The 16235-nt window shown below is 38.1% G+C and overlaps 1 protein-coding gene across 11 annotated transcripts in view; it reads right to left on the bottom strand.

Moving 5' to 3' along the window:
* The window catches only part of LOC122836166 (ankyrin repeat domain-containing protein SOWAHC), a 38540-nt gene that overhangs the window by 3480 nt on the left and 18825 nt on the right, over nt 1-16235 (bottom strand). For 3 of the 11 annotated variants that reach the window (XR_006371418.1, XM_044125898.1, XM_044125903.1), the window contains exons 6-9: nt 14102-14224; nt 13590-13601; nt 4923-5027; nt 975-1047 (exon numbers count right to left, since the gene is read on the bottom strand). Coding sequence is in view for 9 of the 11 variants with exons in the window: in XM_044125898.1 (XP_043981833.1) it covers nt 975-1047; nt 4923-5027; nt 13590-13601; nt 14102-14224 (313 nt within the window). In the remaining 2 variants the exon portion in view is untranslated. Of the gene's footprint in view, nt 1-198; nt 731-974; nt 1048-4922; nt 5028-13589; nt 13602-14101; nt 14225-16235 lie in introns of those variants that run through there. The other 8 variants (XR_006371419.1, XM_044125901.1, XM_044125906.1 and 5 more) reach the window with 7 other exon arrangements.

Genomic DNA, 16235 nt, shown 5'->3' with positions numbered 1-16235 from the left:
CTGGAAAAGACAAGTGTTTTGTTGACTTGCCATCCAGAAACCACTTGCTGCATTCTTGTTGATTGTGCAGGAGGCTCTACTAATGCTTTTCAAATATGTATGGTTGCATAATTCCGTATCTGTTAGCAGCCATTTTCACCTGTGAGTGTAAATGTTGAGCTGAGGGGGCGTGGTCAGTAGCTGCTTATTTAGATTTAAAGTGACAAGACACCCTAAAACCTCTCAAAATAGAATCTCATTATCTAAGAAAGATTTTGTAAAAAAAAACAACAACAAAAAAACAACCAACATAAGTAAGAAACACAGATTTATCCTTTAGATTGCATACAGATGGTCTCACTTATTCCTCAATTTCCTTTTGGTTCTGCTGGAGCAAAGCATCTGAAACCATGAAACTTCTACCTCCAGGCTTCACAGCTGGCGTTAGGTTCTTCCAGCAATGCTACATTTGGTTTGGTTGAACATATCCACTCTTCTGATGTCCAGATATTTAAATTTTGGATCAATCTATTCAATAAACCCACGAGGATCCATGGGTTGTGTCGTAAATGTTCCAGGTCTGACATGGAGGCAGCTGGAGACCGGAGCACGGAGGAATGGAGGTGGAGGAGGTTCAACTGTCAATCTGAGCTTTTTGTTGGCAGCAACGCTTTGCTTCAGTGCTTTCTTCTGGCCGGTGAGTCTGTGAGGCGTAAAGATGAAGAATCCCTCGCTGACTGACGCTCGCTGTCTGAATATCAATTCGAAATGTGCATATAAAGAAAACCTGCCTGGAAGACAGACTGACAGCAGAGAAAAAAACTATTCTCCTGACGTTGCGATTGTTTCTCAGTTTATCTGAACGTATCGTCTGCACAGAAGCAGCACATGTGGAGTTTACAGGAGCAGAAAATATCAGTTTGCCCATCCAAAGATTAAAACTGAGTTAAACTTGTGTAAATATTACGAAATGTGTTTCTTTGGGTGCGACTCACTGTACGTGCTGATGAGGGTGTGAACAACCTCCTGATGTCCGTGAATGGAGGCGAGATGAAGAGCGGTGTAACCCTGAAAATAAAGACACAAGACAAGCTGGGAGCTCCCAACATCTTCTACATACATCAAGAATTACAAAAACAAAATAAAAAATTATTTTTAAAGTGAATCAAAAACTGTACCACGTAAAATAAATCACTCTTCCTTTACTGAAGGATAAAAAAGTCTGTTTCTGATTGGTCTGTTGATTGATTTTCTGTCAAACTAGTTTTTTGGTGGGGGGTTTGCACAAAGCTCTATATTTGCAGCAGCAATAGAAATATAACTTTCAAATGTACTTATTAACATGCAAACTAGATGCTTCCTGCACAAAAAATACCTGCAGATCTGGAAAACATTTTGTTAACCTAGCAAGGACTCTCAACCTCAGTTCATGGCCTTAAATGGTGCAGAGATGAGCAGAAAACTGCCTCAAGGAAGATGATTCTCATGTAAGTTTTATAGCAAATCATTTCCATTCAGGGACAAACACGCTGGTTAACCTTTTCCTGCAGAAGTGGAAGTGAAATTAATGAAAATATGTCTTAATATTCTTCTATTGAATTAGGGAGAGAAAAACATCAACAAATACAGGAAATGATCTCATAAAGAGCTAAAGCCATCAACTGGATTAATCGATGATTGAAATAATCACCAGTACTAATTTAGTATTTGAATAATTGTTAACTGGAGTGTACAAACTCAAAAAAGGCCATTTGCTAAAAAGACATAATTTTGAGAGCAGTAATTAAGCCAAAACTATGCATATATATATAAACACATTTTGCACTGAAGACAAAGAAAGATATAAATAAATCTGCTGAAGTGGCATAATTTTAGCTTCACCTCGTTCAAATTCCTTAAAGAATTATCCGATTAAGCAAATTTTGTTACCCAATTATAACTGAATGTTTGTCTTACTTTAAAAAATGAATTATTTGTTTGTTTGCATCTTTTAATGTTTTTCTTAAACAAAAAATCTGCAGGATGTGCCAAATTTATCGATAACTAAAATAATTGTTTTTTCCAGTTCTATCTGCAAAGACATGCAAAATAAAGAAACTAAATAAATAGATAGCAACAAAATGACTGGCTGATTAGTTTATTTGGCGCTCAGCCTTTGAGCACAAATAAACCAATCAGATTTAAAGAAAGTATGAATAAACCAATATATTTAAGTAAAGTGTAAACAACTGGAAGTTATTTTACTCTGCAGGATTCAGATTTGATCACTTCCTGTTCTTTGTGTCCATTTGTTTCCTTCGCTGCTGTCAGAAACTCGTCGACTCAGAGCCGGTATCGTGTTAAACGTGAGTCGTTTGTAGTTTTTGACGACCTGCTGCTCATCACCTGGAGCTGCTGTCAGCGTCAGAGACGAGCAGACGCTCTCCTCGCTGTCAGAAAGCCGTTTAAACCCGACTCTGGTGACAGAAGACTCAAAGCAGAGGTGGAAGTCTGCGTTCATTAGGAAGACGAGTCTGTAGATTACACGGTAAACTCTCATCACAGCCGTGGCCCTGGAGGACGTTTGATGTGGAAACACAAAGACTCCTCCTCACCGTCACACTCTTCCTGCTGTCCCAGCAGCAGCGAGACAACAGGCCGACTCCGGATCAGAGGAAACAGAGTCATTTTCGCCTTTTAAAACACGGATTTTGTTTTTCCGGACGAACAGCTGCTACAGAAGGCCGACTGTTAGCTGCCACTTTCAAGGGTCTGGATGTCAAAGGAAGACGGGCAGCATGAAGAAGTAAATATCTGACATTTTCCTCAAACGCTGAGCTGCTTTCATGTTTTCAGAAGCTCTTTGAGTCTAATATCAGCTCTAAAGGCCACAGCAGCAGGGGGTTCTGGGAGCCACATCAAGGTCAGACGGCAAGCCGAAAAGGAAACATCCACCTGGAGCTCAAACTGGTCTGATCTGTGCTCCACTCAGCAACATTAAATCGCAAATTTCTTGCAAAAACAATCAGAAATGTGTTGGATTCTGCGGCAGATCATCAGTACGCTAGCTGAGAGACTAGCCTGGCAACTGCCCTCCAGTTGATTCTCATCTCCCTTCAGTGCTCTGTCTGGGATTTCTCCCATTAAGCTGGATTTCTCCAGTTGAATTTGAATCGGTGAAAAGAAGTTGTGAACGATGGCGTCAATTTTCTGTGCTATTTTAAAATTGTAGTTTCAGTAACAGCAGCAGAGGAAATGAACAAAACCGTTCAGTCTGTGTTGGATGAAAATCCCATGAGAACAACATTATATATTTTAAACGATGTGGCAGAGATATTTATTCTTATGAAGAACTTTGTCGATCAGGAGAAGGCCAACACTGATTTAAAGAAACTAAATTCAACTGCAGGAAGAACAAACAAGAATAAACTAAGAAACAAAACACAAAGGAATGGACTAATATGGCAACAACTTTTGAACAATAATGGATTCAGATGAGAAACTAAATATGGCTAATCTAAATAGTAATAGTGAACCCAAGAAAGAATGAGAAAAGAAACAATAAAAGGAACTAAAGCACAAATACTAGCAGATCACAAAATTTTGTGTCAGGCTTTTAAGTAAAAGAAAGTTGGTGAATTTGTTGAGTAAAAATCAGCTTCAGACTTTGGCTGCACAAAATGTCAGTAGCTGCGTCTCCATTATAAATCTGCCTAAGAAATGTAAAAAAATCCCCATAATTTTGCAAATGTGATGTTTCATTAAATAAGAAACACACATGAATAAGTTTGTTCAGGTGATAAATCATTAAAAATGATGGTGCGCCATTATCTGACCAATTCCTGTCGTCCTCTTCGTAGTTTCCACCAGTAGCAACATCCGATTGTTGATCACATGATTCATGCGATGCAAAGTGTTTCCATTGCAGTTTTGTCAAATACAGTAATTTTGATTACTCCGACAAAACCACCTCATCCTTATTGAAAAATGAGAGTTGAAATTGAAGTGTTTCCACTGAGAACATTTATTTCTATAACTCCAGTTTTCGCTGTTATACGATCAATGGAAACGCAGCTACTGATTTGCATTCCAAATACCCACATGTCTATTAATTGTGTTAAATCCAAATGAACAGTCTCTACCTACTGACAGCTAAAACACAAATTTAGTTTTTATAAATGTAAGGAGATGCTGGAAGATGACTCACCCCCTTCAGCGAGGAGTGGAGAGAAACGGAGAATCAGAAAACATCAGGAAATGTTTTGGCTCTGATCATTTAAAATATGTTTCATTATCAACACGGATCTGAGATTTAAGAAATGAAAAAGATCAGAAACTCACATGCTGTCAGATCAGCAGAGAGAAAGAAAAGATAATTGAAATAAGAAATATCCCAATTTCCATCCATCCATTAATCCATCTATCTGTTTATCCATCCATCCATCCATCCATCCATCCATCCATCATCGATTGTTAATTCTTCCCAGTAATGAATCAAAGGAAATCTCAGAGCTTTTCTTTATTATTTTAAACTAAATCCGTTAGTTTTTTCCCACATTCAGGCGACTCTTCGGACGGATACAAACCAGGAAAATCCATCCTGTTGAAACTCTCCAGTGAATCCCAAACGTTTTTTCTCGTCTTCTTGCTGTTTTATGGATTATTGATTTTTGATTTATCTGTGACTCCAACAGAGGCTATTTTGATCAGAGCCATTACGGCCTTAATGATCAGAGACAGAAAGTTAATTATGTAGTTATGGAGCCAATAAGTGACTTGTCTGCCGTGGTTTAATCTGCCGAGAGAAAACATTATCTCCTACAGGCACATCTTCATCAGCAGAGGAAGAGGAGCGGAGGAGGAAGAGGAATGAGATCCAGCAGATCCTGTATTAAATACTTCACGATTTAATTTATTCATCCATCGACCCCTGTACACCCGCCCGTCCATCCATCCATCCCCACCTGTTTACACATCCTCACCGATCGGATGTTGACATCGGCTCCAGACTGAACCATCATGTCCACGGCCTCCTGACGGCCTTGCTTTGCTGCCCAGTGGAGAGCCGTCTGAAACACAACCACACACACCTGAACGACAGCTAAAACACACACCTGTAACATGATCACACACACCTGAACGACAGCTAAAACACACACCTGTAACACGATCACACACACCTGAACGACAGCTAAAACACAAACCTGTAACACGATCACACACACCTGAACGACAGCTAAAACACACACCTGTAACACTATATATCTGATAGACATAGAGAGGGTAAAATGGGAGCATAATTGGTGTCGATGTTTTAGAGTTAAACTGAGCAGAAACACAAACTAAGAAGCTGCTAAAGGCCTCCAGGGCAGCAGGGGGCGCCCAGTAGCAGAAGGTGGGTCAACAGATTCACAATCAAGAAGCCAGTGTCACCTAAAAAACCAAAAGGCACGCTGTTTGACAAGTTTAATCCTCTGTTTTACCACTATTTGAACTATCTAGACAGTCCCTCCAGTTTTTTGTGATTCCACAATTGTTGAAATTGACGCAAAAATCAGTGGATTCCTGCATTATTTTCAAAGAAAGTCACATTTACCATCATATATAAGTGTAAATTCTCCATGACAGAGGGGTAAAATTATTTTGTACCCCCTTCAAAATTTTTTATTCAAAAACAAACTTGAAGCATTCAGGTAGGTCCAGGTGCTCCAGTTCTGACCTCCATAATGTAATTTTAGAAGAGCTTTACAAATATTTCTAAAGTAGCACCACAAAATCAATGATTTTGATTGAAAAAAGAAAGAAAAAAACCTGGAGGGACTTCCTATAAGATTCATGTGCATAAACAATTATGTTTACCAAGCAGTGAATGTTGACTCTTGAAAGGCACATCAAGGTAAAAATGGGGGTCAGAACTGGAGCAGAAACCATAACACCTATGTGAATACTGCAATACGTTTAGTTATTGTCATTATAAACACCGTTTAAATTACACACAGACTGGTCTCACCACCAGAGCTTTTAAGTCACTGAGCTAGATGCCGGATGGTTAGGTCTCCGAGCTACAATTCTCCTGACACTCTTCACTGGAAAAATCTTCACTTTATTTAACCAAATTCAAGCTGTACACTTCGTGATTGCTATTAGCTCCACCTTCATGTGTTCAGCTGATTTCTCTCTTTTTCTTAACAATATAAAATAATTTTGTCAAGAAGGTAAACAAAATTAAAGTAAGCTATGAGATTAAACAGAATTGATTGAAGAAAGAATTAAAAAATTATAATATATGCCCTTCAAAATAAGACAACTACAGATGCAGCTTTGAGAACAACAAACCGCAGATGTGTAGCTTCTTGTGATAGTTAAAGCAATTAAGTCAATCAAATAAAATGGTTTTAATTCTGCTAAATGATTTTTAAATCAATAAACCAGTAAATAAACTGCCTGAGAGATGTAGATTAGTTTTCGTATTCCTCAGATCTTCATGGGAATACTCGTCTCTGCGCTGCAGGAATGTTGCCTTTTTCTCCCCGCTGCATTCGGCTTTGAACCGATCTTCTCCGTTAAGACGTTTTCCAGCTTCAGCCTTTGTGTCAGACAGACAGAGAAACGCGGCTCGTTCAATAAAGTCCCGCTTTGAAGTGAATTCATGGCTAATTAGTTTAAACAGCTTTGGCTGCGAGCTGCAGACAGACAAACTGCTTTGCAGTAATGTGAGCTTTAATTCAGCCCAGTGGGATTTAATTCTCGACTAAAGAGCCACATTCAAGGACGGTTATCCCATCACCATTGTGCTGAATGGAAATGTGTTGCTAATTGTGTTTGTTAATGTCCCCTAATCAATCTGTGTGAGCACGACTGTGAAGGACACAAAGAAATCACCTACATCTGAAACACATTTAGAAAGAAGGAAACGACTTTTAGAAACTGTGAGACGAGCGGGAAGGAGCAGAAAATCATTAAAAAAAGTTGATTCGAAAGCTTTTCTTGTGTCAGCAGAAGCACTGAAAGATGTACTGTGCATTTCAAGCTAAGGGAAACGTCCAGAGGAATAACTGAAACTGTAAGACAGCTGCAATAAATGGAGAAATTAAATTAATTTAATGTCCCATAGGAAGGCGAAAGAACAACAAAAACGTTTGAAAAAACGTTTATAAAACAGAAAAGTTTCTGATCATTGATCAATCTGTCAACTAGTTTAACTAGTTTTCCCTTCATCAGCACTGATTAGTTAATAAACCTGAAAACTGCTGCGTGTTTGGTAAACATCAACAAAGAGCATACAGTTTCCTTTTAATTTCCTAAAAATCCAGATACATTTTATTAAAACACACTTCAAAGCAGAAATTAGGATGTTGTTATTAATTTGTTTTTTTGGATTCTGGTCTACTTTTACCAAATGAACTGCACAGTTTTGTTATGCTAAACATACTTACATTTAGTTACAAATTAAAATAAAGCTGACACAAATGAGAAACTACAAACTCCTTTATGATCTCAAATAAAACTGTATTTTCCATTAAAATGCTAAGTTATTGTTTTCTGCTCAATTCATCCAGAAGGTACAAAACTCAAGATAAACAGATTTTTTTGTTAAGATATCAGGATCAAACTTGATAGTTTTTAATTATGTTCTATTAAAACTAAATCCCAACACTTTCTACAAACTAAATCCACAACAAGACGCAAAATAACAGGAGAAAAAAACAAATTCAGAATCTTAAACTTACAAACTGGGTGAATCCAAAGGAAAGAAGAAAAGAAACAAACAGTTTAACTATAAATTTATTCTTGACAGAAGTTTAATCAAACCAAACTTTTCTGTTGGCAAGTTTCTTTCGCAAACTAAATGTTTAGTTAGCAAGCTAAATTTTAATTAACATCTTCAAACTAAATGTTTAGTTAGCAAGCTAAATTTTAATTAACATCTTCAAACTAAATGTTTAGTTAGCAAGCTAAATATTTACTTTGAAGTTTAAAGTTTAGTTAGCAACCCAAATGTTTACTTTAAAAACTAAACATTTGGCTCCATAATAAATATGTAGCTTATAAACTAAATGTTCAGTTTGAATTAATCAAATAAATATTTATCTCCAAATATGTCCAAAAATCTTTTTTGTTAACAAGCTAAATATTTAATTTCAAACTAAATATTCAATGCTAAATATGAACAAGCTTTATTGACAATAACAGCTTGTTCATATTTAGCTTTAGCGAACAACAATATTTAGCTCCAAACTACAGTAAATATTTAGTTCTGAGTTTTCTGAATATTTAGTTAGTTCTAACTAAATAAAGCTAACTAAATATTTAGTGGAGCTCAATATTTATTTAGCTCCAAACTAAATACGTATTTAGTTAGGAGCTAAATATGTGTCTCCACACTAAGCATTTAGCTCAGAGCTAGCTAAATATCTAGTTAGCTTTAAAGTTGCTAAATATGTAGCTCAAGCTAGCTCTGAACTAGCTAGCTAAATATGTAGCTCCAAAGTAAATTTTTATCTCTGAGCTAGATAAATATTTAATTGTAACCTAAATATTTAATCCTTATCCATCCAGTGTTTTCTGGATAAACCAAATAAGGTTTATTTTCTGCCACCTCTGGAAAATCCAAAAGCCCTTTATTCCTAATTTAATTACAATCTCTGACAGTTTGTCACCTCCTTCCTTTTATGTTGCTGCAGCGAATCAAACAATCCAAACACAATAGTCTGCTGATAATTTTAGCCATTTATTTCCTCCGCGCTGATCTTCGGCTAAAATGGGTGCAGCCTGCGGTTGCCTGCAGGAAGGTTAATTGAGGTTTGTTTTGTCCTGTGATGGCGGCCCGACGCAGAGCGACTGCTGAGGCTGGACCGGCCAGGCGGGGCAGCGGGAGGAGATTTCATTAGCAGGTGCTAACCGAACCCGGCATCACACATTGAGCTAGTCTGTGTCTCCACCTGAGACCCAAACACAAAACCCTCAACGCACCTAAATTACAACCTCACAGGTTATCTTTCCTTAAAGTGGGCATTTCTGTTTGCTGTAATTATTACCGATGGTGACACGTTAGGCCGATAAACCTCCTGATTCAGCATGTTTTCCTTCCAAACAATTCTGGATCAGTTCTACGGGTTTTATGGTTTTTAAACACAGCAGTCACAGCAAAAACACAAAATCTCATCAAACATTATTGGTTTAGTTTCTGGTGGATTTAAAGTAGGAAAAAAACTAATTTATAAATAACTTTTCAGCATGAAATAGGAGCTTCTTTTGTCACTATTTGTTTTAATATTAATAAAAAAGGTCCTGGTTGTACTGGCAGATTTTTTAACAAGACATTTTCCTGTTATAAGTGAAACAATCTGTCAGTAGTACTAGTACTTTGTATATATTTTAATTTTCAAATAATATTGATAATAAAGAAGTTTTCAGAACGATAGAGGAGCTTATTTTAGTCAAGAATTCCTTAATGAGGAAAAAGTTCACAGTTCTTCTGTCAGATTATCTAACTTTTCTGGTTCCAAATGAAACAATTCCTTATCAATATTAAGGAATTATTGACTAAAACAAGCTCCCATATCTTGCTGAAAACTAATTAGTGTATTAAGGTATTACCACTAGAAACTAGACTAAAAAAATTAAGGTACTTTGTAAGATTCTGTGTTTTTACTGGATTTTTAACAGTAATTCACATCAGACCCATCAGTCAGTAGCAGCTTTTGCATAAAAGCTGAAGACGTTCTGTGTCAAACGTTCACATGTTTGTGAAAGATGGCGGACACCCGTCAGGCTCAGCAGGAAGTCCAGCCCACCGTCAGACTCTCTGAGGAGGAAGGACTGCCGGCGGTGACCTGGCACAAGCTGCCAACTGCCTGCCTGCAGCAGCATCTGTTGGATCCAGAGTGACGGGCAGGATGAGGCGCAGCAGGAAGGAGACCATCGAAAAGGAGAAAATTTTACTCCCTCCGTCTTGATCCAGCCAGGCGTGAAAATGAGCCTAAGTGGTACGAGGATTACGCCACCGATGCTGTAATTTCTGCTCCAGAGCATCGAAATGCTCCTCCGAGTTCCATCTTAAATAGGGCTCGGCAAAACGATTTAAGAATAAAATCTCAGATTTTCAAGGAGCAGTATTATGTAAAATTGACTTTATTGAGCTTTAGATTATGTTATGGTGTTATTGCCTCATCAAAATCATACCTGGAGTGTTGCTTTAATTCATTCATTCATGTTTGAGAAACCCTTTAATCTCCAGACAACCAAAATGCCTGGAGGGGCCTAGCCCCGCCTTGAGGACGAAGCTCCACCTCAGAGCTGACCTTCCTACACTCAAAAAAATTAATAAAATGGAGCTCCAACTTTAAAAAAAAAAGACAAAAAGATAATTTCTTACATGTTGTTGAATTAAGACTTATTAAGCCCAATATATTTACATGTATAAATTTAATTTGATAACTAATAACAAATTAACTCAATATTTTAAAGTTTTTTTCTTGTTTCACTGTGAGCGTCTGCCTCACAGACGCCCCGTCCTCAGTGATTCCCCCAGTCAGGTCCTTCAGACTAGCCAGCAGCAATTAGCAAACACCTGGTAAAACTGAGCATCTGCTGAGAAGTGGCTCTCTCTAAAATTAAACCAAAAAAGCTAACTTTGCTCCGCCTACAAACCTCAATCTTGGTTTGGTTGAAGTGAAGTGTAACATGGTTTTAATACATATGTGAATGCAAAGTGAACTGGAAACTGTTCTAAAAGCAAAAGCAGGGCATTGTGGGTAAATACAACCAAAACAAACGTGAGCGTTTAGCGCTAGCAGGAGAAATGACTTGTGGTGTTTTATCCAAGACAAAAGAGAAATCCTACAATCGCTAAAATCTGAAGCTACTCCATTTCTGTTTCTAGTTTGTGAAGAAGGAAGTTGTGCCTTGGAGGTTTTTGTGTTTTTTTCTTCAGTGGTTCTTGATGCAGCGCCACCACAGGTGAGGAGGAACATGTCTTTCTATCAGTTTGGATTGTCTGACACAATGCATTATGAACAGCAGCTGAAAATGTAACAAATGCTGCAATCGTTCTCCACCGCTCAAACCAAGTTTATCAGCTGTGAAAACACCCTTAAGATGAGGTTATGTGCAAATGCTTGAGCAGTCCGGCAGCACAAAATAAATCTAAGTTGAGTCATTTCCACCAGACGGATTCTCTTAAAGCAGCCAATAAAAATTAACTCACCCCCTTCATGAAGATCCAGGTTCCCATCCCATGAGGTCAACAGAGAAAGTCAGAAACAAGAAATTTAGTCTCATCTGTTCAGATTCAGGAATCTGTTTTGATTTAGAAACTTGTTCCAAATTAGAAATCTGGTAAGAGTTGGAAAACTGCTAAGTGTCAAACTGTCAAAGACAAAGCCTGGAGAACTACTGATCCAGATCACTTTGAATAGAGTCAGGAATCAGGAATGAGTTCAGAATCATAAAAACTGTTCAACTTCGAAATCTGTTCAAATTATGAAATCTGCTCAGGATCTGAAAAATGCTAATGCAACAAATTGGGTGAAAAAAGGTACAAGCAGAGTATCCAAAAATTATACTTCAACATATTTTTGCTCAAGTAAAAGTAAGTAAAAAAGTAAAAAGTAGCCATCCAAGAGATTACTCAAGTAAGAGTGAAAGAGTATTTGGTAAAAAGTCTACTGAAATACAGAGTGACTGATGGAATTATCAATCATTTAATAATTAACAAAAATATAAAGTTAAGAGGAAATTTTGGCATTTTAAGGTCCAAAATGACAATAATTCATATAGGTAACAAACAATAAAATCAGGCAAAAGAAAATGTTTCCAAATTAGTTTTTTTAAATATAAAACTTATGAAACTTTAACAAAAACTGCAGGTGTGGATTTTTGGTTGAAACACGTTTGTTTTTCATTCAGTGGGTAGAAAATCCAAAAATTTTACTCAATTGAGAATAGAAATACCTTATAATAAAATTACTGAAGTAAAAGCAAAAAGGGAAGAGTAGTAAAAATACTCCTAAAAGTACATTTTTTAAAAATTACTCAAGTAAATGTAACTAGTTACTACACAACCTGAGAACAAAGTAAAACTCTGAAAAGCTTCTAGAAATCCTAGACAACTGTTCAGTTAGAAGACTTTAAAGCTGAGAGAACAGTCTGGATCCCAGGAGGAAGAAAACATGAGCGGGATACAAATCGGTTTTGTTAACCACCTCAACACTGAACAGTGTGGTTTGAATAAAAACGTAAAAAGTTAAAATTCTTTCCTGGTTCTGGTTTTATTTAAGCTCTCTGGTGATGGAACAGCATCCTGACCTCCTGATGAGATTCCTCTTTATCTCCTCCTCATCCTCACCTGCTGTCTGACTCTCAGCAGCGTCTTATCCACACTAATAGGATCGTCACTCTGCAACGCCACATTCTCCTCCATTCACTCCAATAAGCAGATTACCGACGTGTTTACGGCTCTTTGAACATTTCATTTCCTTTAAGCCAATTATTCTCTCAAAGCGCTCAGCTTTCCAGTTTCACTGCCTGGTTGCACGGTAACAGGAAGCTGATCCACTATAAGGGATGTTTCACATGTTTACTGCAGTCAGTTGTTGAATTTCTACTTAAAGCTGCAGTATGTTACTCTTATTAAAAATATGTTTTTTACATATTTGTTGAAGCTGTCACTATATCACGACAGTAGAAAGTGAGACAGAATATCTGTGAAAAAATACATCCAGCTCCTCTGCCTTCTAACGAGAAACAACCAATCAGAACCAGGAGGCGGATCTTAGCGCTGTCAATCATACCTGTGTGTAGGCCTGTTGCAATAAGCAACTAATCGTATGATAAATTAAAACAAACTTAATTTCAACAAACAAAATAATTTCCATTTAAATTTATTGTTTTTCTCTTTTTCTACCAAAAACTGGACGGCAAAAGTCTTCAGTCTGCCACTTTGGTTTCAACTAACCCTTTTTGTTGAAGGACAATTTGGTTTACAGAGACTTTATTATTAGTTTTATTTGTTGTTTCTGTTGTTTTGTTTATTTATTTGGGATATTTAAAATGTCTTCCAGTTCCAATGTTAAATGTTCATTACAATTTTCGTTTACTGATCTTTGAGAATGCGTTCTTGCATTATTATGCCACTACTACCATATTATTTGAAAAATATTATTGTGTATCACAATAACTTATGGGACAATTTTTTCCCAATAAATTTTGTTATTGTGACAGGCCTACCAGTATGCGCGCCGCTCCCTCACTCTTTGCTACGCTACAGCTTTTTCCCGTCATCGGATCCTGTTGTGAATGCTAAGGCTAGTTAGCATAGCCACTGATAACAGGGGATAAAAGGTTTTCCTGTAATGGTAAGTTCTTTCTCCACCATTAGTATATTTAGCAGCGCATAAACAAGGATGATTGACAGCGCTAATGGCCTCCTCCTGGTTGGTTTGGTTGTTTTTGGTCGGGAATGATGCATTTCTTTAGACGGCTATAATAGCTCAGGGAGGAAGTAGATGAGATCTATCTTTTCAGATTATCTGTCTCAAATTTTTTATAAAAGTTACATACTTCAGCTTTAAAACTCCAGCTGTCATTATTTTAAAACAAACTGATATTAGGGTTTATGTTTTACTTACAGTGATGAAGTCCTTATGGGAGCAGAGAGGAAACAAACACAATATGGGTTAAATTGGGGAAAAGACTTTTTCCACATTAAATACATTTTTGAAGATGATCAGGGCTGTCCAAACTTTTTGTCACATGGGCCAAACTTGTTGAGTGAAAAGAAAAAATACAAAAATCAAGAAAATGATGTCAGATCTGGGTTTTTGCTGTACAAATTGGATGTTATTCATTGTAGATCCAAAACTTTAGATGGATTTTGAAGAAAGTTACTGTAGAAAGGCATCTAGATTTTCAATTCTTTTAAGCTTGACTGAACAAATATACTTTCAGTTATAAGAACTAGATTTGGCCAGAGGAATGTAGAGAACCTAAAAATTGTACTTCAGTAAGAGTAGCACTACTTCAACATATTTTGCTCAAGTAAAAGTAAAACGTAGCACTCCAAGTAAAGAAGTGTTTGGTAAAAATGTTACTCAATTACTGAGTAGTTCCTCCTAGTTCAAGTTCAGTTTCAGAAGCTGACCTTCTTCAACACGAGGCCAGGGTCCTGAGCGAGCAGCAGGCGCTGAGCGGCCATGTTTCCCACAGCTGAACTCCTCAGCCAGTCCTTCTCCAGCGGATCCAGCTGAACCCTGTGGAACAGAGACTGGGAGAGAAGATGTTCTTCAGCTCAACAGGAGGATGAAACCCGGAGATGCTGAGGCTTCAGTTCAGAGAGCAGATTTAAAAAGGAGACGTATAATGGAAAATTCACATTTTGCAAGTTTTTATACTTTCATTTGGGGCTTCTACTGCTTCTAAAAATAGACCAAACATCTAAAAAAACAACCCAGCCATTTTTAGGCAACCACTTCATGTTTTTTGGTGCGTCATTTCAAAAACCTTTAGAATGTAAAATTATACATCAGAAAGCACTGCCCCTGACCTAGTGACCCCTGCCAAGCTCAACCCCAATTCCTAGCAACCCCAGCAGAGTTCCGCCCGTCACCTAGCAACCCCAGCAGAGTTCCGCCAGTCACTTAGCAACCCCAGCAGAGTTCCGCCAGTCACTTAGCAACCCCAGCAGAGTTCCGCCAGTCACTTAGCAACCCCCCTAGCATTAGCATGCTCCACTATTGCGACATAATTTCCTCAATGATGAAGGAAACTTGCAAGCATCGTCTGGGGGAGCCTTTGTTTTTCTGCTGTGATTCATTCACAACATTCAGAGGAAGCAGGTCGTGAATTAAGACACGTTTGAGATTTTGAAGCAGCGTTTTCAGCAGATTTGTTTTTCTGCAAAGGACAGTGTAGAAAAGACAAACTCGTCCTGGTTGCCCTTTAGCCCCGGCGGGGGCCTCGGGCCGAGGAAGGGTCACAATGTCATTAGTGGTGTTTAATCAGCGGCCTGTGGGGCCGGCGGCACTGTTTACCTGATACCTCCGTGTTAATTAGAGCAGCTGAGCAGCTCAGAGGGAGGCCGTCCTTCAACCCGACAGCGCAGCGCGGCTCCGGGCCAAACGCTCGCTGCTGGCACACCTTGATAAAAACACTGAAACTGATTTTACAAAGCTAAATAACATCAGAATATATTTGTGAAAGTAAGGATCTCTCTTTGGTTTCAAGTATTTCTAGTGCAAATATCTTAGTACAGTTGAAATAAAACAAAACTAGGTTACAAGTAGTTTTGTTTTATACTGAAAGATATATCTTTATATCTAGATATAGAGGCTTGTTTTAAGTAAAAGCCTTGTTCCACTGGCAAATTATTTAGCTACTTAGCTCTGCCAGTGGAACTAATATTCCACAATTCATCAGTATTAATAAATTATTGACTTAAAAAGCTCCTATTCTTGCTGAAAGTAAGGCATCATACTTGAAATAAGACAAAACTAAGGAATATTGCGGTTTAAGCTATATGAAAATACTTGGTAATACTTTGTGTTTTTGCAGTGAGGAAACAGAAGCAGTCGGCTCTCTGACTGAACAGCAGCAGGTTCCAGAGCCGACCTCTGCTCATCTCCAGTTACCCTGCTGGTTCCAGTCTGACAGCAGTGGGTGGCTGTCACAGCCAATCAGCAGCCAGCTCTGCATCCCAGACGCCGGTGATTACGGGGTATCGTCATGGGAACGGTTTGGGGGCAGCTTGTTTGGAAGCCAGCGGCTAAACGATGCTCAGCAAACATTTACACTGCAGGGTTCACGCACACACACACGCACACATCACATCTTTCTATCTTTACAAGAACTCTGCATTGACTTCCATTCATTCATTCATTTCAATAACCTTTGCTATACTCTATACCTAGAGTATAGGTAGTCATGAAAGGGTGAGCCCCCCTCCAAGGAGCACAATGCCTGCTGCGCCCCCCCCCCCCCCCCCCGAACTGTGACATGAGCTCCATGTTGTAAAAACTCCACCTTCAGCCCCGCTCTGGCCAAAACCAGTGATGGCATAGTTACTTTGAAAAAGTAACTAAAATCGGACTACTGATTACTCCTTGAAAAAGTAACTTAGTTAGATTACTGACTACTTGACTTGCAAGTAACTAAGTTACATTAAAAGTAACTTTTTAGTTACTTTCAGCAGCTGCTAACAACAACGCTCCGCCTCATGTGAAAATCACATTGATCTTTGCTAATACTTAATTGTAAGTTATTTTATAATGATAACATCA

Source organism: Gambusia affinis, linkage group LG08 (genome assembly GCF_019740435.1).
Source record: "Gambusia affinis linkage group LG08, SWU_Gaff_1.0, whole genome shotgun sequence".
NCBI classification, from domain to species: Eukaryota; Metazoa; Chordata; class Actinopteri; order Cyprinodontiformes; family Poeciliidae; genus Gambusia; species Gambusia affinis.
The sequence above is the reverse complement of the archived record's forward strand: the minus strand, read 5'-3'. Positions and strand labels throughout refer to the sequence as shown.